Source organism: Pseudorca crassidens, chromosome 17 (assembly GCF_039906515.1).
Source record: "Pseudorca crassidens isolate mPseCra1 chromosome 17, mPseCra1.hap1, whole genome shotgun sequence".
Classification (NCBI taxonomy): domain Eukaryota; kingdom Metazoa; phylum Chordata; class Mammalia; order Artiodactyla; family Delphinidae; genus Pseudorca; species Pseudorca crassidens.
The window spans coordinates 76,150,890-76,175,711 of NC_090312.1; the positions used below are offsets into that span (position 1 = coordinate 76,150,890).

Genomic DNA, 24,822 nt, shown 5'->3' on the forward strand with positions numbered 1-24,822 from the left:
GTGAAGATAAATAAAATAGAAAAACAGTAGGGCTTCCCTGTTGGCACAGTGGTTGAGAGTCTGCCTGCCAATGTGGGGGACACGGGTTCGAGCCTGGTCTGGGAATATCGCACATGCCGCGGAGCAACTGGGCCTGTGAGCCACAACTACTGAGCCTGCGCGTCTGGAGCCTGTGCTCTGCAACAAGAGACGCCGCGATAGTGAGAGGCCCGCGCACCGCGATGAAGAGTGGCCCCCGCTCGCCGCAACTAGAGAAAGCCCTCGCACAGAAACGAAGACCCAACACAGCCATAAATAAATAAATAAATTTATCAAAAAAAAAAAAAAAAAGAAGAAATACAGTAGAAACAATCAACGAAACTAAAAGTTGGTTCTTTGCAAGGATCAGCGAAATTGACAAAAGTTTACCTAGGCTAAGAAATAAAAGAGAGAAGACTCACATTACTAAAACCAGGAATGAAAGAAGGAACATTAATACATATCTTACAGAAATAAAAGGATTATAAGTGAATACTGTGAACAACTGTACGCTAACAAATTAGATAATCTAGATGAATGGATAAATTCCTAGAAAGACACAAACTGAATCAAAACTGAATCAAGAAGACATAGAAAATCTGAATAGGTCTAGATCAAGTAAAAAGATTGAATTAGTAGTCAGAAAACATCCAACAAAGAAAAAGCTCAGGCCTTGATGGTTTCATTGTTAAATTCTATCCAAAATTTAAAGAATGAATACCAACTCTTCACAAACTCTACTAAAAAATACAATTGGAGGGAACACTCCCCAATTCATTCTTTGAGGCCCATATTACCCTGACATGAAAACCACACAGACATCACAAGAAAACTAATGACCAATATCCCATTATGAATAGAGATGCAAAAATCGTCACAAAAATACTAACACACCAAATGTAGCAAAATATAAAAAGGATTATACCACGTGACTAAGTGGACCTTATCCAAGGAACGCAGGCTTGGTTTAACATTAGAAAATCAATTAATGTAAAATACCATTCAAAGTTTTGATTGTGTAGACTAAACATTCTAATTTCTAAATTGAGACTACTTTGGTGACATTAAGTGATCACAGAAATTTTATTAACTGGAAATGATCAAAAAAATCTTCCAGGAGCAGAGGAAAAATTTCGAATGGGCATATTGTAAAGTCACTGTGGGACACAGATATAAAGTTTCCTTCCAATTAACTTCCTTGAGCCCTGCTTATTCAAGGCATTGTTTACATATATTAATTTTTTTTCTATTATAAATTTATTTCTATAATGTTGGCTTGCAGGATCTCAGTTTCCCCACCAAGGACTGAACCCAGGCCACAGCAGTGAAAGCCTGGAATCCTAACCACTAGGCCACCAGGGAACTCCCACCCATTGTTTTATAACGGCTTTATAGAGAGATAATTTACACATAAGATAATTCACCTATTGAAAGTTTTCAGTATGTTAAGTATATTCACAGAGTTGTGCGACTGCCCCACTAGCAATTTTTTGGCAGATGTTTCATACTGACTCTTTCCTTTTTTCTGCATCATGTACGCCAGGGGCTTCCAAACGTAGCATTTAACCTTTGGGCCAAATCATCACCTGTTGTCCCACGCATCATAGGATGCTTAGCAGCACACCTGGCCTCTGTGCACAATACCCGTAACACACCACTCACTCCCAGCTGTTACCAACAAAAAAATCTTCAGACATTGCCGAATGTCCCCAGGGTACAAAAACATCCCCGGTTGAGAAACTACTGATACAGATGATGCATCCTCCTCCAGCTGAACTCTGCCTCCCAGCTCCTGTTTTTGTTTTTAATGGGCTGTTTAGACACAGTTCAGCACAAGACATGGTCTACTTCACACATACTTCTTTGGTGACCAGTGTCCCCAGGTAGCCCCTCTTGGACAGAATGTAAAGCAGTTCCAGGCCAGCTCTTTCTCACAGGTGCAGCCCAGATCTTGTCCTTGGGACGCAGCTGGCATCTTTTACCCTCACAAACTCAGAATGGGAATGCCCAGCCACTCTCCTCTCTTCTTACCCTGAGAGCAGCTTCCCACAGGTCTCTGCCCTGTGTTTTCCAGTCAAGAATCAGATACGCGTCTACTAGGTCGCCCTAACCACAGGGGTGCCAATCGTACTAGCTCTCAGAGGACCTCAATGAACTTGCTTAAGGATAAAGTCATCTCCACTTTTGACCCTTTTATACCCTAGATGAGGATAAAGAATTCAGGAGTTAGGAGCCAGTTTTCAGACAATGACTTTCGTATTCTGACAGAGCAGTTTGTCTTACAATTCATTTTGGTATCTGACATCTGAGTACCTTAGGATCTAGTAAACTTCCACTTTATCCCTCTGTTCCACATTTAACAATGTTGCAAATGGTAATTTATAGTGTATTTCATCAGGTACAGTATTAAGTAACCATTTATAGTGTAACCATTTGTAGTGTAACAATTTATAGTGTATTTCATCAAGTACAGTATTAAGTAACCATTAAGAATATTGCCCTTTGAAGAAATGCTCACAACATAATGGTGATTGAAGAAAAGGATGTAAAGTCTGTTTTTACCCTATAATATTAACATTAATATTGAAAATATATATTTCTAGACAAAAGAGTAGAAGGAATTATAATTGAATATTATTTGTGACAATCTCTAGATGACAGAATTCTTTTTTATAATTTTTTGTTTTCCTCAAATTTTCTACTATAAGTGTGTATTGGTTTTTAATAGAAAAAAATGTCCTATGAAAACAAAATGTGCAAAGTTGATTCATATTCACATTCTCTTCCTTTTAATTTAAATATTTTTACAATGCACTGGACAGACTTCCAGAAATTTTAATCTATTTCTTCTTTTTCAGAGAGCTTCTCATTGCCTCAGAAACAAAGTCCAAATTCCTTCGTGGGAAATTCCAGGCCTGTCACCAGCCTCTTAGCCCTGAGTTCGTCTGCTCCTTCCGTGTTCTGACAGGTACTTGTGCGGTGGAGACCTTGCAACCTTTACTTCCTAGACTCCCTCGGCAGCTGGCTTCTAGTGGCTTCTACCAAAGAGATACTACTGAAAAACAGGCAGATGGGGGTAGAGGAAGAGAGACTCCCTTGTTCTCCATCGTATCAGTATCCCTGCAGCAGCAGCAGTCGGCTGTGGAAGAGTGTCTTTAGTGGCACCATCACCCACTGGGCAAAGCCTCCTCTTCAGTCTTAGCCTCAGCCCTGAAACCCCACTCCATGGCCCTAACACCTGTGAAGGGCCCCTTCCCTATGATTCCAGCAGTGCACGTGGCAACACCTCAGCTCCTCAGTGGATACAGCACCAGGGAGAGGACCCCTCCTCTGAGAACAGCCGAGGTGGCATGTCCCCATAGTTCTGGTCTGTGGTGACACCACCTAGTCCCTTTATTCCTCCAGTTTTAGGGGTGGTAGGTGCTTCCTTCAGTTACTAATTTCTGGATTTCTTTTCTACGTACATTTTTTTCCTGGTTTTATTGAGATATGATTGACATACGGCACTGTATAAGTTTAAGGTGTACAGCATAATGACTTGACTTACATATGTTATGTAACAATTACCACAATAGGTTTAAACATCTCATATAGACACAAATGAAAAAAGGAAATATTTTTTCCCTTGTGATGAGAACTCTTAGGATCTATTCTCTTGGCAACTTTCAAATACACCACACAGCAGTGTTAACCATAGTCATCATACTGTACATTATGTTACTTCATTCTTGTTCTTACTCTCTCAGTTTTTCAACAGTCGTGCAAGGAATAATCTGCATTAAGTTGCCTATATTTGAAATGCCTACAGTAATGTCCGTTTTCCTAACTGGTCCCTGACATCACCCATCACACCTGCTTAAATTCCACTGGCCAGAATTCAGTCATGTTTCACCCAACTCTAGAGGAGGTGTCCTGGGAGATGTGGTCTAACTGCTCCCATGTCCAAAGAGAACACAGATCAAGGTGGTCCTGCTACCAGCTGGTACCAGTGGTCTTTCCCACATTGCCTAGTGAGGCACAGAGTAAGTTAACTATGATGCAAAACTAGACAGGACATTTTAAAAAAACCAAAAGAGGTATAATTGTCTAAAGAAAATCTAGGTATATATAACAAAAGACCTGAAATGAGCTTATTTTTGAATTGGACATTGAGTGTAGCTCTAAATTTCCTCAAAATGAAGGCCTATAAAGGGAGTTCCCTGGTGGCCTAGTGGTTAGGATTCTGGGCTTTCACTGCCGTGGCCCGGGTTCAATCCTTCGTCAGGAAACTGAGATCCCACAAGCCATGCAGCGTGGCCAAAAAAAATATATACTGAAAAAAATTTAAGGCCTATAAAGAAACGTATGGGATTGCAGTTTTGTTTTGTTTTGTTTTGTTTTTGCGGTACGCGGGCCTCTCACTGTTGTGGCCTCTCCCATTGCGGAGCACAGGCTCTGGACGCGCAGGCTCAGCGGCCATGGCACTGACCCAGCCGCTCCGCGGCACGTGGGATCTTCCCGGACCGGGGCACGAACCCGTGTCCCCTGCATCGGCAGGCGGACTCTCAACCACTGCGCCACCAGGGAAGCCCGGATTGCAGTTTTTAAAGTATATTCGACAGCCTAGATAAGGTTTGTCCTGAAATGAAACACAAGCGTCATTCATCACATCGATCATCATATAGTAAATATTAGAATACACAAGAATCATAATTTGAATCTGTGATAATATGTTCATAAATCTTCTGCTCAGTTCTGATCATAAGTATTTTCATTTTAAAAATATCAATTTTGGGGGCAATAAATTTGAATTCTTAGATTATTTTCTAATGTTCAAGGCATGTACTACCTGTGTCCATAGGAAAAATAAAATATTCAAAACTTGAATAAATGATATTATATTTACATATATTTTTTCAATAATAATATTGGTCAATAGCAGGATTTGGAATTTTCAAACTGTTACTATTTCTTTTAGCTTAAAAGTTTTTTTCAACTTCCATGTCTGGGTAATGTGATCTATCTACAACAAAAAGCAATTTAATATACTATTAATTTAGAGTCAGTTTCTAAAAGGAGAATGACAGATCCCCAACATTTGTGGCCCTAGAGTCTAGAAGCATTTCCGGCACATAGTAGGTGCTCAACTGTTTACTGAATGAGAGACAGTCGAATCCAAAAATGTAAATCTGTGATTGCTAGTTGTATACTTAAAACTCTAAAGCATGCAACTCCCATATCTCCAGCTCTGCCCTGTTTTTAGATAAAAATTAGGTCATATCGTATTAATACCTGAATCTTCCCTTCCCGCAAAAAGTCCTCCCTCCAACTAGGTATTTCAGAGAGGCCCAGGCAGGTATACACACACTCACAGATCAGGGGCGGCTGCCCTCACTGTCTCTCTGCTGGCTCAACCAGACAATCGCTGCTTCAAGCACTCTGCCTGAGCATCTGGTACCCACCCCGCCAGGTGTGCTCTGGGCACATTCTCGTTGCCATGGTCCCAGCCTCTCATGGATAGCACAGCACGGCCCGCCCGCCTGGGGCCGGAGCCAGGAGGATGCCTCCTCTCCCATTTGTTACGTCCAGTTAGAGGGACCCCACAGCAGAGCCTTGGGGCTTTAACATTTAAATATTTAGTGAGAAATCTTGGAGTTCACCACCCCCCAAATGAACATTCTTTTATGTAGATCTTTGTACTCTTAAGCAATTATTTCCTCTTTTTTTCTTTTTTTCCCCAGGGCATTTTTCGGGACATTTTTTTTTCAGGAATGTGGATTGCCAAACGATCTGGAGAGGTTGTGCCAGTTTACCCTCCCACCAGAAACTTAGGTTGATTTCCTAATGCTTTTATCAGCAATCATTTACATCTTCCTTTTTAATCAATTCCCTTCATCTTTTTTTTTAATTACAGTTTACGTAAGCTTCTTAGAGATGCATGAATATCAAGTTTTATAGAAATACATTTTGGAAACATTTGAATTATGAAAATTCAAATTTCATGTAGTACAAACTGAAGCAAATACTATTTGAACTTGGTTAATTTGCATAACTGATTTCCAGAACTAACTCACAGGGCAAGGCTAGGTAAACACTCTCTGGAGTTGGTTTTTGGTTATTTACAATGCTGGGTAGTGTACTAAAGGCCACCATTAAGTAAACTGACTGTGGGTGCCTGATTGCCTCGTTCCTTCTAAAAACTTCACATACAGACATTTATTCCTGTTTCCAGAATGAGGCCACCTATATAAATAATTTTCATGTAACAGGAATATTATGTATTAACATTTATCTATGAAAAAAGACAAATTAGCTTTTTTTTCTTTTCCTATTCTTAATCTGATGTTAAATAATAACTGTAGGACAGGCGGACTCTCAACCACTGCGCCACCAGGGAAGCCCTGTACCTCTTAAATGAAAGGTCAAAACAGGGATGGATATTCCTGGTAAGCAGGAGTCATAATTCAAGTCTAGAAGAAGGGAGTGAACAGAATCAAAAGCACAGATAAAGCTGATATTTTATTTATGAAACCTAAGATGCCATTGATTGTAAATGGCAGCATTATTTTGTATATTACTTAGAAAAACATTATGATACACTGCTTTCTTATCACCCAAATATTTTATATTTATAGAAAGAACTATTTTAGACTTAGATAAATATTATTATCATATACCACTCAACAACTCTTGTAAATACATTAAAAAGTAGAATACTGGGACTTCCCTGGTGGCACAGTGGTTAAGAATCCGCCTGCCAACGCAGGGGACATGGGTTCGATCCCTGGTCTGGGAAGATCCCACATGCCGCAGAGCAGCTAAGCCCGTGAGCCACAACTACTGAAGCCCGCACACCTAGAGCCCGTTGCTCCACAACAAGAGAAGCCACCGCAATGAGAGACCCGCGCACCACAAGGAAGAGTAGCCCCCGCTCGCCTCAACTAGAGAAAGCCTGCGTGCAGCCACAAACGCTCAACGCAGCTAAAAATAAAATAAAATAATTTTAAAAAAAGCAAAATACTGCATTTCAGTGAGTCTAAGACTTTTTAAAAAATATTTTTACATTGCAGAAATCAGTAAGTATATTGTAATCAGTGTTGCCACAGCAATGCATCGTAGTTCAATGTCTTTACTTTTATAACATATATAAGAAATGTAGTCTTACAATACATGGCACTGTAGCTTCAATGAAAGATGATGTGAACCAAATACTTCGGTTAATGCATTCCTAAAACATCTTCACACCCAGGGACGATCTCTTTTGTATCACTCTTTAACTGACAGTCATCCATGTCCATGGTTTTCTATACAATTATTATTCCCCTCTGGCATTAAAATGCAACATTTGTTAAAAGAGTCCTCGAGGGCTTCCCTGGTGGCGCAGTGGTTGGGGGTCCGCCTGCCGATGCGGGGGACGCGGGTTCGTGCCCTGGTCCGGGAGGATCCCACATGCCGCGGAGCGGCTGGGCCCGTGAGCCGTGGCCGCTGAGCCTGCGCGTCCGGAGCCTGTGCTCCGCAACGGGAGAGGCCACAACAGTGAGAGGCCCGCATACCGCAAAAAAAAAAAAAAAAAAAAAGAGTCCTCGAAAGAACTAAGCCTCGTTTGTTCTGGACTCTAAGCCAGGTTTACAATTTAGTAGAACTACTTTATTTTGACATTAGGAATGTTGATAATTACATGTGATTCACCAATGCCCCCATCTCCTGCCCATGACCTTTTGGTTTGTACCCCTGATCTTTTGGTTGACAGAGGATAAAAGATTGCACCAACTGCAGCCTTTGTGGAAAACATTTTGGTGGTTTCTCAAAAGATTAATCATAGGACTACAATACAGTGCAGAAGGTCCACTCCTAGGTATATATCCAGAAGACTTGAAAGTAGAGACTCAAACAAATACTTGTTCAGCAAAGCTCATAGCAACATCATTCACAATAGCCAAAAGACGGAAGCAACCCAAGTGCCCATCAAGTGAAGAATGGATAAAGAAAATGTAGTAGATACATACAATGAAATACTATTCAGCCATAAAAAGAAATGCAATTTTGATATTTGCTACAACGTGAATGGACCTTGAAAACATTATGTTACATGGGCTGGTGGGGAGAAGAGTTATTATTTACTGAGTACCGAGTTTTGGTTGAGGGTAATGAAAAAGTTTGAAGAAGAGGTAGTGGTGAATACCTTGTGAGTGTATTTAATGCCACCTAATCGTACACTTATGAATGATTGACCTGATACATATTTTCTTATGTATATTTTTCCACACACAAAAAAGTTTGCACCACTATTTTATCTTCAGATTGCTTCCACGTCATGCACACTCCCTCTGTAAGTCTTAATGCGTGCCTTTTTGTGGTGTGCAGGCAACATCTACTGTGTCACAACCGTGGCCTGGACAATAGCAATTGTAAGAAGCCATTTACATGTATCCCAAATTCAGAGATGAAAAATGTGTGCCTCAGAAGGAATGAAATGAGGGTCAGGGACTTGGGCTAGAATTAGGTGTCGGTATTTAAGGTCACTAGGACAGTAATCAGAAGAGACTACATGTGATCCTGAGATAAATTCACTTGGCGACGTGGGTAGCAAAGTAGCAGACACAAAATTAGCTGATTTAAATTAGTAATCAGTTCAGTTAGAACTCAGTGCCAGAGTCACAAAGCAAAGAATGTGTGTGAGCATTTTGGCACGTTGAAGCAAAAAACTTAATAATAATGACATATAATCTACATAAGTATATATTAAATATATGTGATACACGTAATGAACCTGACAATGAACAGATCTTGAACAAACATAAGGATGCTCTTTTGATACCCTGCATCTGTAGTTACTACAACACACTTTCACCTATATTATTTCATTTGACTTGACCGTTGCAACATCCCAATGAGGTAATCAAAGGAACCCCTTTCAGAGAGGAGCCAGGCGCTTCCTCAGGGTCACGTCTGCTGCCAAACAGAATCAGGGTCCAACTCTGGCTTTCTGACTCCAAAGCCCAGGTCCTTTTCCCTCACCACAGGAATGGACCAGTAAGTACCCAGTTTACACCCTCAGTCCACAGTCCACAGACGTGGGGATACTTGATTGAGGGGGAAGCTAGGTCCTTCTGGGACATTCCCTGTTCTGCAACAGGTGTATAATACAAGTCTTTCCCCCAGATCAAGCCCAGAGGGACCTGAAGCTATCTATCAGAGTAACAGAGCAATGGAGAAAAAGGACCACGTTGAGCTTCTAAGCGCTCCCAGATATTATGAAGCTAATCCCCAGAGCCCCAAAATACCTCTATGGTTTCCATCAGAATGAGGCTTATGGAGATAAGTGATAGATGAAGTCTTGACCTGAGTTTATTTTAGTGAATCTGATGGGATAGAAGACTGATTCTATGGTCATTTCCTCACTCGCAGAATAGATAATGGGAATAAGCATATTTGGTATCTGGTCATATCGGTCATGACCCATGGAGTACGTGCTATTTTAGTAGAAAGAGCAAAAAAGAATCCCTCAAAACGGACCACCTTGCTCTCTCTCTCCACCCACCCCCAATGCCAATCTCTGGTATTATCTCCAAGGTAGTAACCCAGAAGCAGGACCACATCCCTAGGTAACTGCAGAAATTGGGGCTATTTAACTTGCTCCTTCAGTTAGCAAAAGCCAAATGGTTCTTAGAAGGTGACTGTGAATTATTACAAACGTGAGCAGGTGGTGATGCCAGTTATAGCTGAGGTTCCAAGATGTGGTTTCTTGACAGGAGCAAATAAACATTGTGCTATTGACCTAAGAAAAAGGGCTCTCCAAGCCCCTATCAGTGAAGATAATCAGAAGCAACTGCCTTTAGGCAGCTGGGATCCAGATCTCACCCGGGGCTGTGCAAACTCTCTTGCTTTCTTACTTCATCCAGACACCTTGATTGTCTTAATATGCCACACTGGTTGGTCAGACAGGGTTCTGACCAGAAACAGATGGCACACTCAAATTGGATAATTTAGGATATAGTTTAACAAAGGGACTATTTACAACAGTGAAGAGGTGGAAAACAAAGTCATTACCACCCTCAGGTTTGGTACTGGTTTAGTGTCCACCCAAAATTCATGTCCTTCCCAGAACTCAGACCATGACCTTATTTGGAAATAGGAGGAGCGGACAAATAAACTCCTGTATTAAATTGGTCGCATAACCCCACAGAAAACAGCATTTCTTAAGTGAATTTAAAACGCAAGTATTTTGACTGTATATCCCTAATAAGATATAGTTGGAAAAATAAAAAAAGGTTTTTATTATTCATCTTTATTCATTTTATCCTGTACACACAAGGTGTTTTGGGTCAGAAACAGAGTTCTTACTAAATATTTACAATAAATTAAGTGGGTTGGTTCCCCTTGTCCCATTCCTTGACCCCAGGGCAACTTGATGAATACTAAAGGATAATTTTCCTACATGAGTGGCCAAACACCCCTACTAAGGAGTGTTGAGGAAAAATGATTTATCTTTGCATAAAAGGAGGTTGTCCTCCACCCCTCCTAAAAGGGTCTCCTCCTTAGACCTCCAGACCTTTGGTATGTATATAAAATCTCCCCAGGAGCCAAAGAGATCTACTCCCTTTGATTCTCAGCTTCTACTATTTAGAGCTGTCTCCTCATTCTGGGATAGCCATTCCAGTCTTCCTGGCACTGTGGGGACTTAACCTAGGGACTGAGATGTGGTCATCTGGCTTTCTCCAGGAGATTAGAGAAGTCTTCCTATCCTTTCAGGTCAGAGCAATTAACTAGACACACTGCTACATAATCTAATCCTCATGGTATGTAAAGATGTTTCTGTGAGCCAAGGTCTTTTTATAGAAACAACAAGCAATCCAGGCAAGTTTAATTTCCCCACAGACATATCCTAAGGACAAAAAGGACCACAAGGAAATCTTTAACAGCGTTCAGTGATCTTATTTTTTAACAGTATTATTGATACTGCTAATTTTAAACTTTTACATGTAAATTATATGATTAAAACATCTAAGTATGTCAATATCAGTAAGTGGTAAGATATCCAGTGTAAGGGAACAGGGTTACAAATATAAAATCAAAGGTCAGTAACACCATGGCAAGCTTCAGTTTGGGAAAAATAGGTCTGGACTCATGAAACATCTTCTGCTTTAAAACAATGCACTTTCTGCTTCTGTTCACTAAAGACACCTAGAAACCAAGACACTCCAGTAGAAATGAGCAAGAATGCGAGCGCCTTTGTGCCTGTCCAATCACCATCTGCCCCCCGTGGGGACCCACGTTTCTAATACACAGTAGTTCTGCCAGGTTTTATGCTTGTTATCGATGGAACAATCCAGCATGAACTCTTTTGTGCCTGCCTTCTCTAGCTCTACCTATGTTTGTGAGATGCATCCACGCTGTGTGTGGTTGGTTTGTTCATTCTCATTATATAGAGTGCTTGAGTGTCTGAATATACCAAAATTTATTCATCCCCCCTATTGTTGATGGACAGTTTCGAGAAATGGAATATTTCCTGCCATATCAATAAGCAAAGGATTTCACAGTCATCAGCAATTGCAGCCCTCCAACGTGAGTCTGTGAGCTCTGAGGAAATTCCGGAAGGAAAGAATACCTGCCATCTAGCAGCCATCAGACTGCAGCCACTCCCTATGGCGAGCCCTGAGGAAACCTAGGATGTGAAAATACAGGATACTGACCCCAGATAGCTGAGGTGCATATCAAAGGAAGGATTTCAGTGAGACCAGACTCTTGCGTCTTCCCATACATAGAAAAGTGCTAAATTCCTAAACTTGGGATATCTGGTTTTCTTTAATTTACAATGTGGGACTCGAGGGACATTGTTCCAGCTAATGATTAAGAACTCTCCAGACAATAGGGGCTTCTTAGACAATGGGTGAATTTCCAGGATGTCCGGCCCCCTTCCGAGAAGGAGGGAGATAACAAAATGTAAAAAAGGTGTCTGTCAAAGACCAATCAGGCAGCTGGGGACAAGTTCCCTCTCTGGTCCGAGCCTAAGCCGGGACCAATCAGCAGGAGAACACAACCAAATCTATAATTTACATACGGGGAAGTGGGAACCTATAAAACTGACATATTCGCGCCCAAAAGGGTTCCTTCTTCGACCTCCTGCGTGAGGACCAAGGAACCCCGGTGCACCGGCCTTCAATAAACCTCTTGCGTTTTGCATCGACTTCCGACTCTTGTTGTTTCCTGGGCGAGTCGAAACTCCTAGGAGACCGCGCAGGTCTAACAACAACAATCTTTTGATGTTCCCAACGACCCGCCCTTTGTTGCAAAACTTCTGTATAACCTGACTCCCCAGTCGCCTTGTCTCCTCGGAGAGTTTTCTCCGGGTTACTTGAGATGCTGCCTCCTGGGCTTGATGTCCTAAAAATTCCCTCCAAATGAAATATAACTCTCAAATTTTAGGTTGTGAATAATTTTTTAAGTCCACAGTTTCATTGCTTCCAACTTGGGATACAACAAATAGAGCTCCTACAAACATTTTTTTACATTTTTTTTTTGTTGAACATATGGTACTCTTTGTTGAATATATGTATTCTACATATATAGACACATTTTGTTACACCCATGTTATACATATGAATATATGTGCATATACATAGAGTGAAAGTGCTGGTCATAAGGCATGAATATTTTCAGCTTTAGTAAATATTGCCAACCAGTTAATGAGAACAGTCAAGCATTTATCTTACCTTTCCCATAAAAACTAAATTTCAAGTTAACGAAATAGTTGATAACGGCAAGCTCCTATTCACAGAAAGATTCTTTCTAATAAATTAGGAGAGAACGGTAAGATAGAAAATGACCATTTTGCAATCCCTAATAAAGTAATGGGCCTAAGCACAGATTGTCATCAGCAAATGCAAAACTACTGGGTAAAAGGGAAATGGAAAACTTTAAAATGGATGGATTGGGGTGACAGCATCTAAACCAGCTAATCAATCAGTACCGTAAACCAAATGGACCACACGGATATTATGCAAAGAAGATGCAAAGATCCAAGGAAGAGTCACCTCATGAAATAGTCTTCCCAGAGTAAGACTACCTAAATCTAATCAAACATCTAGATCTACTTATTGTAAACCCATCTAACACTGTTCAGAATAGAGTAGCATCTGTCAAGGGCCACTATCAAGTCTCTTTCAGACATCTAAGGACTGGAAAATTACTGAAGACAAAAAGTTACAGATTCTCAGCACATCCTGTAGAAGCACAGCCAGTGCAGATACAGCTGTGGACCAGAACAGATGTGAACCACCCCTCCCTGCTGCACCTTGCTCTTTGAAACCCAATAAAAGACTCAAAGCCCCACCATTTGGGGTCAACGCCACTCTGTGCGTCTGGCCCCTTTCCTCCCTTGCAAAGTGAATAAAAACTTTCTTTTCTTCCCTTGTTAATACTTCTGTGAATTCTTTCACAACCCGCATGGACTCACCTAACACTTATCATAAGAAATGCAGGGGAAAGAGGAACAATTCAATGATACCACAAAAAAGCAACCCACCACATCTAGAATGTGGTAAATCCTAAGGAATATTGACCTGGTTACTCCAACAAAGTATTTAATTTTTTTTTAAAAAAAGAGGAGAGCTACTTTTTACACTTAGGCCAACCAACCAAATGAAGTGTGTGCATTTAGGTGTATCCTAATTTGAATAGACTAAAAGGGATATTTTTGAGACAAGCAGGGGAATTTGAATATAGACCGGGTATTAGATGATATTGGGGAATTGTTGCTAATTTTTTTAGGTGTGAAAAATGGTATTTTGATAATGTAATAGAAAGAAAAAAAAATGCACATTTAAGTATTTACCAGGAAAATGATCCTTTAAAATGTAGGTAATATTTAAAATGTTACAGTTTATTAAAAAAGCAGAGGAGGGCTTCCCTGGTGGTGCAATGATTAAGAACCCACCTGCCAATGCAAGGGACACGGATTCGAGCCCTGGTCCGGGAAGATCCCACATGCCGTGAAGCAACTAATCCTGTGCGCCACAACTACTGAGGCTGCTCAGCCCCTGCTCGCCACAACTAGAGAAAGCCCGTGTGCAGCAACAAAGACCCAACGCAGCCAAAAGTATCAATCAATAAATAAATAAAAGCAGAGGAGACCGATAAAACAAGACTGGCAAAATCTCATTGATTGCTGCAGCAGCCTGTTCATTAGCGTTCACTAGTAGTCTCTTTCTGTTTAAAATTTTCCACCATAAACATTACTTTAAAATTTTTAAAATAAATTTACATCATTCCAAGTGATGTAGGATAAAATTGTGCTTCAGGGGAAAACTGTGCACTGTATGGACTCCAGAGCACTCCCTCTGAATGATCTGATTCTGATTCTATCTAGGTTATTTCACAACACCATAAATTATAGCTCACTGATGGCAATGACAGCTACCTAAAAGCATGCAAATTCTGCCCTACCTGGTAGAGTTTCAATTGGCCTCCTCCCTTCACGGTGGAAGAAGTTAGTTTTGTCTCCATTTGCACATTCATTTCAACATCCTTTATTCCATGTAAATGTGTGCTATTTTGATTTCTCCTTTGAGCCTCATAACATCTGCCTGGTTCCCTGCTTACAAGTTAAATAAAAAATCCTTAACACACGTTCATTTTTATATCTGTATGAGAGTCATAATTGTACGTTTTCGGAAGTTATCTCTTAATGATAATAAATAGTATTTATGTCTTTCTTGTGAAGCTGAAAGTAAAATAATTGGTATACTTATGAATTATTACATGTTAATAAATAGTTGCTAAATAATTTCAGAGTAAACTGTAAGTTAGTTGTACAAATATTAACTAATTTTCCTTCCATTTTTTGTTTTCGTTTCCTTATGCCACTAGTTCCAGAAACCCCTCTGGAATCTTTGTATCAGAGGCCTGGATGTATGTGCAGGAAGCAGGTGAGCTTGCCAGAGCAACATATGAGTGAAGACACTTCAAAACAAAGAGTGAGTAACATCTCCAGAAAACTCATGCCAGGAATTCTAAAATGCTTTTTCAGATCTAAGATACATTGTTGAAAGACAGAAGGATGGTCTGCATTACTTAGCAAAACTGTCTGTTTAGGTCTTCTGCCCATTTTTGGATTGGATTGTTTGTTTTTTTGATATTGAGCTCCTTGAGCTGTTTGTATATTTTGGAGATTAATCCTTTGTCTGTTGTTTCATTTGTAAATATTTTCTCCCATTCTGAGGGCTGTCTTTTCGTCTTGTTTATGGTTTCCTTTGCTGTGCAAAAGGTTTTAAGTTTAATTAGGTCCCATTTGTTTATTTTTGTTTTTATTTTCATTACTCTAGGAGGTGGGTCAAAAAAGATCTTGCTGTGATTTATGTCATAGAGTGTTCTGCCTATGTTTTCCTCTAAGAGTTTTATAGTGTCTGGTCTTACGTTTAGGTCTTTAATCCATTCGGAGTTTATTTTTGTGTATGGTGTTAGATAGTGTTCTAATTTCATTCTTTTACATGTAGCTGTCCAGTTTTCCCAGCACCACTTATTGAAGAGGCTGTCTTTTCTCCATTGTATGTTCTTGCCTCTTTTGTCGTAAATTAGGTGACCATATGTGTGTGGGTCTATCTCTGGGCTTTCTATCCTATACCATTGATCTATATTTCTGTTTTTGTGCCAGTACCATACTGTCTTGATTACTGTAGCTTTGTGATATAGTTTGAAGTCAGGGAGCCTGATTCCTCCAGTTCCGTTTTTCTTTCTCAAGATTGCAATAGACATTTCACCAAAGAAGACATACAGATGGCCAAGAGGCACATGAAAAGATGCTCAACATCACTAATTATTAGAAAACTGCAAATCAAAACTACAATGAGGTATCACCTCACACCAGTCAGAGTGGCCATTATCAAAAAATCTAGAAACAACAAATGCTGGAAAGGGTGTGGTGAAAAGGGAACCCTCTTGCACTATTGGTGGGAATGTAAGTTGATACAACCACTTTGGAGAACAGTATGGAGGTTCCTTAAAAACCTAAAAATAGAACAACCATATGACCCAGCAGTCCCACTACTGGGCATATACCCTGAGAAAACCATAATTCAAAAAGACACGTGCACCCCAATGTTCATTGCAGCACTATTTACAATAGCCAGCACATGGAAGCAACCTAAATGTCCATTGACAGATGAATGGATAAAGAAGATGTGGCACATATATACAATGGAATATTACTCATCCATAAAAAGAAACGAAATTGAGCTATTTGTAATGAGGTGGATAGACCTAGAGTCTGTCATACAGAGTGAAGTAAGTCAGAAAGAGAAAAACAAATACCATATGCTAACACATATATATGGAATCTAAAAAAAAAAATGGTACTGATGAACCTAGTGGCAGGGCAGGAATAAAGATGTAGACATAGAGAATGGACTTGAGGACACGGAGCGGGGTGGGGGAAGCTGGGGTGAAGTTTGAGTAGCAGCAACATATATACACTATCAAATGTAAAATAGATAGCTAGTGGGAAGAAGCAACATAGCACAGGGAGATCCACTTGGTGCTTTGTGACCACCTAGAGGGGTGGGATAGGGAGGGTGGGAGGGAGACGAAAGAAGGAGGGGATATGGGGATATGCATATGGCTGATTCACAATGTTGTACAACAGAAACTAACACAGTACTGTGAAGCAATTATACTCCAATAAAGATCTATAAAAAGAAAGTAATCAAGATTTCCTGTAGGAGTCTACTCTACCACTTCTCCATCTATTTTTCTTTCTCTTTTCCTCTTTCTTCAATGGTACTAACTGTAGGCACTGGAACTGCTTCACATTTTGGTCACAGATATGCCCCGCTACCACTGTACCTCTTGGCTATTAGGAGCCGTCTCTCACAGCCATCTGGGCTCCATGTTGGTTCCATTTTCACTGAGTTTAATGTTTATCAATCTCAATCAATCAATAAACCTTCTTTTGTGCTTATCTTATAAGAGTTTTACCAGTGCAGACCTAAACAAATTGGACTCCATACCCCATATAGCTCACTTCCAAAAAAGGATGTTATAGCCATGATACTATAGCTATGTCCATGACCTCTCACTGAACATTTTTTTTTTTTTTTGGCCACGCTGAGTGGCTTGCAAGATCTTAGTTCCCCGACCAGGGATCGAACCCACGCCCCCTTCATTGGGAGCATGGAGTCTTAACCACTGGACTGCCAGGGAAGTCCCTCTCACTAAACTTCCTGCCCTATTTCAAAATATCAGATGCTAATTACTAAGAACAAGTAGAAAAATGTGTTTAAAAAATTGAAAGAGAAGAAAATATGCTATGTATACTCTTTCTTCTACTAGAAAAGACTGGCGTCCCTTGTAGTTTTCATTAGTCAGAGCTCCAGGTAAGGCTTTGCACAGTCTGCACCTTTTGGCTAGTACTTTCTTCCTGATCTCCCCCTCTCGCCCTCACCCGGCATACTTTCCCAATGCGTCCACTAAGCCCAAGCAAATGTCCCCTCTTTATGAAGCCTTCCCAGATCTCCTAGGCAGAGTCAGGAAGGCTTCCTCTGTGTTCTCTACAGCACTTTCTCTCTGCCTCTTTCATGACAGTTTTCATGTTGAATTGTAAGCCTTTACTCCAATAGCTTTCCATCTCACTCCAAGTAAAAATCAAACTTGGAATCTCTAGCCCTCATTTAAGTAAGTACCACAGCTTATTTACTGGATTCTGATGATTTATTCCGCTGGCTTCCCAAGCCTGCTCCACCCGTCCCCCCCACCCCGCCCCCCATCCCTAGTCCAGGCTATCCCTGGTCCAGCCTACTCACCCCTTGCAGGTGTTGATTCAAACATCACTGTAGGTGCTATCCTTCTTCACAGCTTTATGTTTTCCCAGAGCACTTATCACCACCTCTCATATTCTCTTTTATTGCTTGTTTATCTCATTCCTTGTCTATCTCCCTCCACAAGAATCAAAGCCCCCAAGACGAGGGTTTTGTCTGTTTTGTTTGCTGGTGGACCCTCGGTACCTGGAACAAGTTCTGGACACAGAAGCTGCTTAATAACTATTCTTTTCATGAATGAAATGGCAGTCTCTCTCACCTGCCACTGGACATCTTAAAGGCAAAGATTTGGTTTTATTTGTGCGATTCTAGTATTTACCTGTCGCATACTATATATTCAATAATAATTCGTCTCATGGGTTCCCCCTTGGGGAAACAGGTCAACTCTGGGATAGGGCAGAGATCAAGAAAAAGACCAACTTACCGACCTTTCTGGCTTCCACATCACTTTCCTGCTCCGTCTTCATTACCCAGGATCACTTAGATGAGGTCACATAAGGATTCTGGACTCTCTGCTGAGGGACTAGACATGGTGGTGAAGCATAACAGAGGAAGTATAGAGTGTTTAGAAAGATTTGTTTTTGGCACTTACTAGTCATTTATTGGTATATGTCACTAACAGAGTAAAGTGCCAAGAACTGAGAAGACTTTGCCTGGATTGGGAGGAAGGGGAAAAGCAGTGAGTCGGTGAAGGTGCCATTTTGGGATGTGTATTTTGGAAACCACTGTTGTAACACAGTTTGAGGTGAGGAGTCGGTGTGAAGCGGAAGGGGTAGGGAGAAGGGCTCCGCGGCGAGCCTGCCACCAAGACGTGAAGTGGTGGTTCTAAGGCTCCTTCCATTTTCAGGACAAGGAGGGAAGGAAGAAAGGGAGGAAGGGAGGAAGGGAGGAAGGAAGGAAGGGAGGAAGGAAGGAAGGAAGGGAGGAGGGAGGGAGGAAGGAAGGAAGGGCGGGAGGGGAAAAAGCAAAGTACGCTAGCAGACTATTCTGAAAACATCCCCCCCCCAAAAAAAAAAAAAAAACCTAAAAAGGGCTTCCCTGGTGGCGCAGTGGTTGAGAGTCCGCCTGCTGATGCAGGAGACGCGGGTTCGTGCCCGGGTCCAGGAATATCCCACATGCCGCGGAGCGGCTGGGCCCGTGAGCCATGGCCGCTGAGCCTGCGCCTCCGGAGCCTGTGCTCCGCAACGGGAGAGGCCGCAACAGTGAGAGGCCCGCGTACCGCAAAACAAAAAACAAAAAACACATCCCAACCAATCACAATCAACTAAGGCAAACAAAGTTTGTCATCTTCCCCTTGACGTCGAACATCAGTGCCTTCCTTACTGGGAAGGCTGGGGTTCCGACCTGGAGCTTCCAGAACGCTGAGCACGTCGGGGCTGCCACATGGTTCCGCGTAAGGAGCGGCCGGGCTCACCCCTGCAGGCGGGGCGGGCGGGGGGCGTGCGCGGGCTGCCCGCGGAGGAGGAGCGGAGGCGGGCCCGAGCTCTCCCCGGCGCCCGGGCAGCGGCGGGAGCGGGGCGGCGGGCATGGCGGAGGCGCGGCCGGGGCCGGCGGCGGGGGCGCAGCTCAACGGGCTGCCAGACCACTCGCCGCTGCTGCAGCCCAGCCTGGCCGAGCTGCGGCGCCGGGCTGGGGAAGCGGGCGCTCGGCTGGCGCGGCGGCCGCTCAGCGACGCCTTCCTGCTGCGGTTCCTGCGCGCCCGGGACTTCGATCTGGACCTGGCCTGGCGGGTAAGGGGTTCTCCCCGCCGGGCCGCACCCGGGGGACGGGCCGGTAAGCCGCGGCTGGGCCCGGACCCTCGCCGACGCCCGGCTCGCCGGCCGGACCTCGGCGGGGACGCGGCCCGAGCGCACCGCGCGGCGGAAGCGGGAGCTCTGAGGATTCCCGCGCTGGTCCTTGCAGTTTCTCTGGGTCATGGAAACGGGAAACCTCGAAAAAAGCTGGAACCTTCTAGGGAGAGGGCCCATTTGACCCCAAGCACTGGAACTCTGCCCTGCACGAGTCTCCCGAACCTATAAAGTTTGGGGGAAATGCTTCACTTTCCGCGGCAGAGAGGGTGAGATAGAAAATGACAGCTGAAAAGTGGGAAGCCTAGAGTTATTCCATCTTAGCAGGTAACTCGACGTTTGGTGGGGGAAATGAAATTGCCAGTAAAACTGAAGATCTAAAGCCAAATCCTAGCAAAAGAGTATTATTAATAGTAACACTTAAGTGTCGAGACGGTAAAGCAGTCCAGAGTGTTCTGAGTGGGGGGATGCGGATGAGGCGCTTCTTTTTTTTTTTTTTTTTTTTTTTTTTTTTGCGGTACTCGGGCCTCTCACAGTTGCGCCTTCTCCCGTTGCGGAGCACAGGCTCCGGACGCGCAGGCTCAGCGGCCATGGCTCACGGGCCCAGCCGCTCCGCGGCACGTGGGATCTTCCCGGACCAGGGCACGAACCCGTGTCCCCTGCATCGGCAGGCGGACTCTCAACCACTGCGCCACCAGGGAAGGCCGGCGCTTCTTCTGTGGCTCCAGGTGTGTTATGACAGCTGGTTGAGAGCAGGGTGGTGGGAAGACAGGAATCAGAAAGAGGGGTACGACCTTGAGTTCTGGCACTTTGGACTCAGCATCCTCACCTGTTAAATAACGGTGAAAGGGCCTCCCGCGATGACTGGTTTCCAGGACTGAACATTAACCAGTTTAACGGAACAGGACGTACCCAGCACAGAGCCTGGCACGTAGGAAGTGCTCAGCAGTTGAACTTGATCTAGCCCTTTCTCCAAGTGGCTCGCTCAGTGTCACACGGCGAGCTAGGAGGCAGAGGAAGTATTAGAGTGCAGAGTCCCAGCTGTCTCAGTATGAGGATTTTTGTTGTTGGTAACTAATTTTTAATTGAAAAAGTAAGAAGTACAGACGGTAAAAAAAAAAAATCCATAAATAGTAAAGAATGCAAAGCAAGTTCCTAAAAGTAACTTTCTAAGGGAAAAAATTCCTCACCCCATACCTTAGCTTGCCAGCCTCCTACCCAGTGGCAGTTACTGTTACCTGTCTCTTACCTTTCCAGGTGTAATCTACAGTCGCACAAGCATATGTATGTGTTTTACATTTTGCCTTTTTAACATAATTTATCATAGAGATGAGTCTGTTTCAGCATGTGTCTTATTCTTTTGGGGGCTGTGTACTATTGCATTGTCTCAATTTATTATATTAAAATGTATTAACCAGTCTCCTGTATTGGACATAGGAGTTGTCATCAGACATTGGCAGTGCTGCCGTGCATGCTGTTCATTCCTTCATTCAACGATTATTTTTTGAATTTCTACAATTTGCTTGACAGTTCACAAAACACAGAAACCAAGACACATAGGGTTTCTTCCACACCAACTGGGTATTCTAGTATGTCTTTTTCATTGTATCAATACAAAAATAGGAAAATCCTTATAGGATAAGTTGAACTTGCACAATTGCTGGATGAAATGCAATGTGCATTTTCAGTGTTGATGAATAGACCAACTGTCCTCCAAAGTGTTTGCACTTATTTTATCACTTCTATGTTATCAATACATAATGGTGTCTTTCCCCATATTATCACCCATGCTGTGTCAACAAATTTATGATCTGTGTGTCAACCTGCTAGGAACTGGTTCTCATTACTATAATAATAATGAGGAACTGGTTCTCATTATTATTATAATATGCATTTATTTAATTACAAGTGAGGTTAATCATCTTTCATATATTTATCATTTTTAAATTCCTTTCTAATTAACTGCTTGTTTTGCTATTTTCTTCCACATTGTTTACATAAAATATAAAACATTTTATTCATATCTTCGTGTATTAAAGAAAATAGGCTGTTGTCCTAGTTTGCGGTTCGTCTTTTGACATCGTCAATGCTATTTTCTTTCTGTGAAGAATTTTAAAGTTTTTATGTAATCAAATGTATTGATTTGATTGTTCTGTGATTGCTTCTAGTTTCATAAGCTCTTCCCTTATGCAAAATTTTCTCTAGTAATTTATGACTTCTCTTTTTTATGTTGAAGTTGTCGATCTACTGCACTTCATTTTGACATTAGGAATGAAATAGGAGCCTACCTATTTCTTTTCTTTTATCAGATGTCTACTAAGCTCTCCTCATACTTACTCAGCAGCTACTAGATATGAAGACAAAATCTCAGGTCCAATGAAAAGTGTAGCTCTAATGGGGTATTAAACATTTATAGGTAACTAACAATTAAAAGTGTATGATTTACAGATTTCATTTTGGTTACTTTTTTAAAAAAAATTTTTTTAAGTTTATTTTATTTTTGGCTGTGTTGGGTCTTCGTTGCTGCGCGCGGGCTTTTCTCTAGTTGCGGTGCGCGGGCTTCTCATTGTGGTGGCTTCTCTTGTTGTGGCACACGGGCTCAGTAGTTGTGGCTCAACGGCTCTAGAGCGCAGGCTCAGTAGTTGTGGCGCATGGGCTTAGTTGCTCCACGACATGTGGAATCTTCCCAGACCAGGGCTCGAACCCATGTGCCCTGCATTGGCAAATGGATTCTTAACCACTGTGCCACCAGGGAAGTCCCCGTTTTGGTTACTTTTTTAAAATAATGTCTACTATGTATAAAATAGATAACTAATGAGAACCTACTGTATAGCACAGGGAACTCTACTGTTATCTGTGGTGACCTAAATGGGAAGAAAATCTAAAAAATAATAGATATATGTATATGTATAATTGATTCACTTTGCTGTACAGTAGAAACTAACACAACATTGTAAAGCAACTCTACTCCAATTAAAAAAAGTAACGTCTAGGGCTTCCCTGGTGGCACAGTGGTTGGGAGTCCGCCTGCCGATGCAGGAGACACGGGTTCGTGCCCCGGTCCGGGAAGATCCCACATGCTGCGGAGCAGCTGCGCCCGTGAGCCATGGCCGCTGAGCCTGCGCGTCCGGAGCATGTTTAAATAGAAGATAAAATAAAATTGACCTCCAGCCTCTGTGTTGTATATTTTTTTTCCTGTATTATTTGTTTTCCTGAATTGTTTTCATTGCATCATGTCCTTGAGGAGCTGGCTAAGGACTGTGTCCAAATCTACGGGATGGGAATCAAGTTTCTGTGAACTCTTTGCCCTATTTTTCTGCCAACTTGAAAGGAAAAAGGGAGAGTTAAGAGTATGAAACTGTTTTTTCATTTTCCTCCACAGAGGCAGTGAATTCAGTTACACTCCTTTATTTAAAATATGAAAGCCCTATAGTTTTAGTGTATGAAGAAACCTTGATAAGTCCCTCAGTTTTTTTTTTTTTTTTTTTTTTGCGGTACGCGGGCCTCTCACTGTTGCGGCCTCTCCCGTTGCGGAGCACAGGCTCCGGACGCGCAGGCTCAGCGGCCATGGCTCACGGGCCCAGCCGCTCCGCGGCATGTGGGATCTTCCCAGACCGGGGCACGAACCCTTGTCCCCTGCATCGGCAGGCGAACTCTCAACCACTGTGCCACCAGGGAAGCCCAGTCCCTCAGTTTTAATGAAGTTTCTCATTATGCTAGTTTTTGTATTTGAAATTATAACAAATTAGTGACTTTTGTGAATTCTAATAACTTTGGGAGTACCAGCTACTTTGGTAAGTAGTGTTTACGTGGATTATCTCACTATTTTCTCATTTTAGAAGAAACTGAGATGTAACGAGTAAGTAACTATCCTAAATTGCAGTTATGAAGGGGTAGAGCAAGAATTTGAACTTGAGCTGAGCTCAGGGGAGCCTGCACTCTCAAGTGAACTCTACTTGCCCCATCTGTTTAAAACAACCAACTGTTAACCTCTGTCTATTCTATATATTCTTGTGAATATATAGAATCTTATCTGTCACATGTGAATATTCCTCCTTATATTTTTGCTCTATGTGATACGTTTTTTATTCTTTAATTATTTTTATAGTTTTCCTAAATACTTCAGTGTTTTCAAAATTCCACTGACACTCCCTGCTCATTTCCCACTAAATGCAGCTTCTTTTGTAAAATTCACTGAATCAAGTGTCAGTTTCAGACTCCGCTCTGCTCCTGGTAGCTACTACCCTGAAACAAATGTGTAATTTCTTCCAGTTTAGTTTTCTTATCAATAAAATGGGGTAACAATAGTTACCTCTTAGAATTTTCGAGAGCGGGAATTGAAATGATGCCATTAAACCCCAGAAAAGTGGCACAAATATGGTTGTAATTTTGTTGGAAAGTACACGAAAAATGTAAGGAGAAACCTACTCTGTTACAAAGCAGAGTTAAAATAAGCTGTAACTTTTTATATTTATTTATTGCTAGTGGTGGTACAAAACAGGTGCCTTTCGGTAATGAATATTCACCCGCAGGCAGTTTTATTTCTGCCGTGGACTTTATGTGGTTTGTTGGAGAATTGCTGGTAGCAGTTTACGTCATTTACATAATTTATTTATGTCAACCAGACTTTTGAATGTATTTATCAGTGGAAAAGTAATAATCAAAGATCCGGGTGTAGAGCCTTCAGTTTGCAAAAGTCAAGTGTCAAAAGTATGAGGGCAATTTGTGCATCTTTATGAAAGTCATTTTTTTCAAGCATGTGGATCCAGCTGGTTTAATCATGTATTAATTTATTCTTTCGTTCAACACATGTACCTATCTCCTAAGTGCCCAGCACTCTGCAGAGATCAATAAGCTGAGGAACCTGCCTCTATTCCCTAAAAGATCCCTTTTTTTAAAAAAAATAAATTTATTTATTTTTGGCTGCGTTGGGTCCTCGTTGCTGTGCGGGCTTTCTTTTAGTTGCGGCGAGCGGGGGCTACTCTTTGTTGCGGTGTGTGGGCTTCTCATTGCGGTGGCTTCTCTTGTTGTGGAGCACGGGCTCTAGGTGTGCAGGCTTCAGGAGTTGTGGCGCATGGGCTCAGTAGTTGTGGCTCATGGGCGCTGGAGCACAGGCTCAGTAGTTGTGGCGCACGGGCTTCATGACATGTGGGATCTTCCCAGACCAGGACTTGAACCCGTGTCCCCTGCATTGGTAGATGGATTCTTAACCACTGTGCCACCTGGGA

The 24,822-nt window shown here is 42.1% G+C and overlaps 1 protein-coding gene across 5 annotated transcripts in view; it reads left to right on the top strand.

Moving 5' to 3' along the window:
- The window catches only part of TTPA (alpha tocopherol transfer protein), a 63,514-nt gene that overhangs the window by 23,637 nt on the left and 15,055 nt on the right, over positions 1-24,822 (top strand). For 3 of the 5 annotated variants that reach the window (XM_067712232.1, XM_067712235.1, XM_067712234.1), the window contains 2 exons: positions 2,877-2,986; positions 14,866-14,972. In XM_067712232.1, coding sequence (XP_067568333.1) covers positions 2,877-2,986; positions 14,866-14,972 — 217 coding nt within the window. Of the gene's footprint in view, positions 1-2,876; positions 2,987-14,865; positions 14,973-19,303; positions 19,538-24,822 lie in introns of those variants that run through there. The other 2 variants (XM_067712233.1, XM_067712236.1) reach the window with 1 other exon arrangement.